The sequence below is a fragment of the Cricetulus griseus genome, unplaced genomic scaffold (assembly GCF_003668045.3).
Source record: "Cricetulus griseus strain 17A/GY unplaced genomic scaffold, alternate assembly CriGri-PICRH-1.0 unplaced_scaffold_544, whole genome shotgun sequence".
Taxonomy (NCBI): domain Eukaryota; kingdom Metazoa; phylum Chordata; class Mammalia; order Rodentia; family Cricetidae; genus Cricetulus; species Cricetulus griseus.
In genome coordinates, this window is record NW_023277302.1 from 11929 (window position 1) to 15533 (window position 3605).

Below are 3605 nucleotides of genomic sequence, written 5' to 3' on the forward strand. Positions count from 1 at the left end.
AATCACCTAGGCAAGAAAGTTTGTATTGTATTAGACATTCTTCCACTTTCCTGGAACACATCCTGCTCCTCATGCAGAGCACAGGGTCCTCTCTGTGCAATTCAGTCATACACTCATGTACAGTGTCACCAAACCTTGACCTCATTGATGGGAAATACTGCTGCCAGATGTATGTCACATTCAAACAGTAACTGTTGTTACAGTGTAAATGTTGTTGTAGAAAAACAGATCATGAATTAGAAAACAGTGAGCAGTCATTGTAGGGCTCAGGACAGCAAATTTAATGAGGGTAAGTTGTAGATATGATAGAAAAAATTACTTTGAAAACTTGAAAAGAGCTTTATGGCCATGTGCTCCAGAAGAGAGTAGGGATTTATCATGGAACACATCAAGGATTTCTCAAATCTTTTCTTTCAGACTTATATCTAAACCCAGAAATATAATTGTCCTCTTAGGCAGGACACATTTTACCCAGATTTTTTTTCATTTAGCTTTTGTAACTATAGCAATTTGCTTTCAAGATAAGGTCTGTCCTTTATCCAGTTTCTTTTTTTTTCAGTATGAACGACATTTTTCAATTTTGCATAGAGCTTCATAGAGATCAGCCAATGCTGGACACCCCATTGTTACCACCTAACTCCTCACCAAATGAGAATAAAAAGGTGTCCATGGCAACTTATTTGGTGGCGGAGGGGACTCTTATGCCAAGGGAATTGTCATCTTGACATAACATGAGAGAAGGGTCAATTTGCTTGACTAAGATCTTCAGGCTACAGAGCAGCCACAGCTACACATGGCTTTGTGTTGTTGGGTCTTCTCCATGCTTGATTCAACCACGGACTCCTGGGCCCTCTGAATTTCATGGACAAGCAGAGCAAGTGCTTCCTCTACACCTTGTCGTGTCTTGGCTGAGGTCTTGATGAAGGGGACTCCCCACCTATGAGTTAGGATAGCTGCATCAGTGTGAGCATCTCCAGCTGTTGTCACTAGGTCACATTTATTGCCTACAAGTACCAGGGGCAAGGGCTGCTTCTGTTGCAGTCTCCAGGAGGACCATATCTGCTGCAGCTGGTCCAGAGATGAGGGGTCATCAAGAGCAAAGACACCCAGCACACCATCACCAGCTGCTAAGCACTGGTCTCGCAAGTCCCTGTAGATATCCTGCCCTGCTGTGTCCAGCACATTCAGAATGTAGCCACTTTTGTCCAGGGCCACCTCCTTCCAGTAGGAATCCTGGATAGTGGGGTCATGTTCTTCCACGAAGCATTGGTGGTTCATCTGGATAGTGAGAGCACATTTACCAACACCACTTGCACCAACCACTACTAGCTTGTATTCAAGAAGCTGCCTGCCAGCATCTTTGCATTGTGCCCAAGCCTCATGGCTTTCCTCTGGGGATCTGGTGCAATGTGTGTTGAGGAGCAGGTCTAAGATGCTAGACTTTGTTGGCAATGCCATTCCCCAACAGGCAGCTCAAGGAATAAATGTAAACAACAGGCACTGTGTCCGCAGAGTGGAAGTCCGCTGTGGGGCTGCAAGTGGCTCTCTGTCCAGTTTCTTGATTGCTCTCATCTGTGGACCCCAAGTAATGCACAATCAGGAAAATCATGGATCATCTAGAATTGATTGCCGAATTCCACATTGCTAATGTCAACTACTGTTGAAGGAGGAAATCTCAACCTCCATCCTGCCTCTCCCTTTCTGCACTGTGACTCCACCAGTTTCAAAGTTGGCCAATGAACTCAATTCTTCCACAGGTTCATCTTTATTTTTAATTCCCCAGTAAAAATCAGAAAGCCTGGAGTTCATGGATTAACTGGTTTATTTTTCCTTCTCACAGAGTACTAAGGCCCAGACTGGAAGGAGCTGCAGGATTGTCTTCCCAGCCCTGGCCAGGAGAAACAGGATTAGGTGTGCAATGCAATCTCAGTGACACAGCATGAGGCAAGCCTGGGCTACAGATACTTTGCTCTACACAGAAATCAATAATATAGGATCACTGGAGAGAAAAGCAATGAATCTACTAAAAACCTAGAAACATTGGAGAACAGGAATAAATAGTGATAAAAGCAGCAATACACTTAAAGAAAACATTAAAAAAGATAGCAGTAAGTGTTTTTTAATGAAAATAATGTATTTTTAATATTTCAAAAAGATAGGCTGGGAAGTGGTGGCCCTCAACTTTAATCCCAGCACTTAGCAGGCTGGAACTTTGTCAAGCAGCAATGTCCACCTTGTGGTCCATGCCATTTTTTTAACAACATAGTTTCTCATGCTATCTATCTATCTATCTATCTATCTATCTATCTATCTATCTATCTATAGATACATAAGTAATTAATATTTGTAATTCCATGCTTCTTTATGTCCCCATGGGACACTTCCTCTACAAAGGGTGATTATTCAGAGAAGCTATACAATATCACGACAAGGAAATTTATTAAAAAAAAACCTTTCTGTTATTTCTGAGTGTCTGTAAAGTGATTGCATGTTTTTGGACCATGACAGTTATGTGGAGACCAGCAGTCTACTTCATGGAGTGTATTTGGCTGCAACTCATGAAACAGTAGACTCATAATTTTTTTTTTTTGGTTTTTGAGGTAGGGTTTCTCTGTATTGCTTTGAAGGTTGTCCTGGAACTTGCTCTGTAGACCAGGCTGGCCTTGAATTCACAGAGATCCACCTACATCAGCCTCCCGAGTGCTGGGATTAAAGGTGTGTGCCAGCATCGCGTGGTGACCCATAAAATTCCAATTTCCCTGGGAATCTCTCTGTGGGTAAAGACTTTAGTCTTCCAAATGAGAATGTCTCCATTGAAGAAAGATTTACTTCTCACTTGACATCCTCACAGGAGAAACAGGAACTGAGAATGTGGGAATGGTTTAGAGATGAGGAAAATCCATTATTTGGCTTCATTAGAACATTTAATTTTGCATTTTTTCCTTCAGTCTAAGCTTGTTAGGACCCAAGGAATGGATTATTTACTGTGAATTTTCTTTATCATTCCTAATTACTCAAACTGAATAAATATATTTTAAATTCTTTTCAATTTTGTCTTTGTGCCTTTCATATTATTTTTTCTCTTGCTCTTAAGAGAGGTATTACTGTGACTCCCTGTCTTACCTACAAGTCACACTATAGATCTGGCTATGCTAGGACATCAGAGATATCTGTCCATCTTGACTGCAGAGTACCTGCATTATAGTTGGACATGGCACTAGAAAAGTTTCTTCATTTGATTGGCTTGATGAGTTTCTTCATTTGATTTGTTGCGGATGAGTGACTGAGCCTTGCTTGTTAGGGGAGCCAGAACACAGGCTCTGGTTATAACTCCAGTAACAGAAGAAGGTACCCCTGAAATGCAGCCTTTCTGCCTTAAAGTCCACTGTATTTCAACTATGAGAAATTATTTTTCCTTATCATTGAATCTGTTGTAAATCATCAAAGGACTTGGGAAGAGTTGTGCCTCATTGTTTAGGTGGTGAAAACCCAGGCTCACAGAGGTAATTCAATTTTGATTATACTTAAGTACAACTCCTCATATTACTCATCCCATCTTTCTAATGCCTCACTAAGTGAAGATGAAGCCACCTGAGCCAGGCATG

General features: G+C 41.4%; 1 protein-coding gene across 1 annotated transcript; it reads right to left on the reverse strand.

Moving 5' to 3' along the window:
* Positions 1-765: 765 nt before the first annotated feature.
* LOC113838115 (GTPase ERas-like) lies at positions 766-1470 on the reverse strand. Its single transcript, XM_027433882.2, has one exon. The coding sequence runs from the start codon at positions 1456-1458 to the stop codon at positions 766-768; it is 693 nt and encodes a 230-aa protein (XP_027289683.1). The 5' UTR covers positions 1459-1470.
* Positions 1471-3605: the final 2135 nt, after the last annotated feature.

Bases quoted from the DNA above. Each gene is read 5' to 3' on its own strand.
- LOC113838115 (XM_027433882.2), bottom strand. From the start codon at position 1,458: ATGGCATTGCCAACAAAGTCTAGCATCTTAGACCTGCTCCTCAACACA.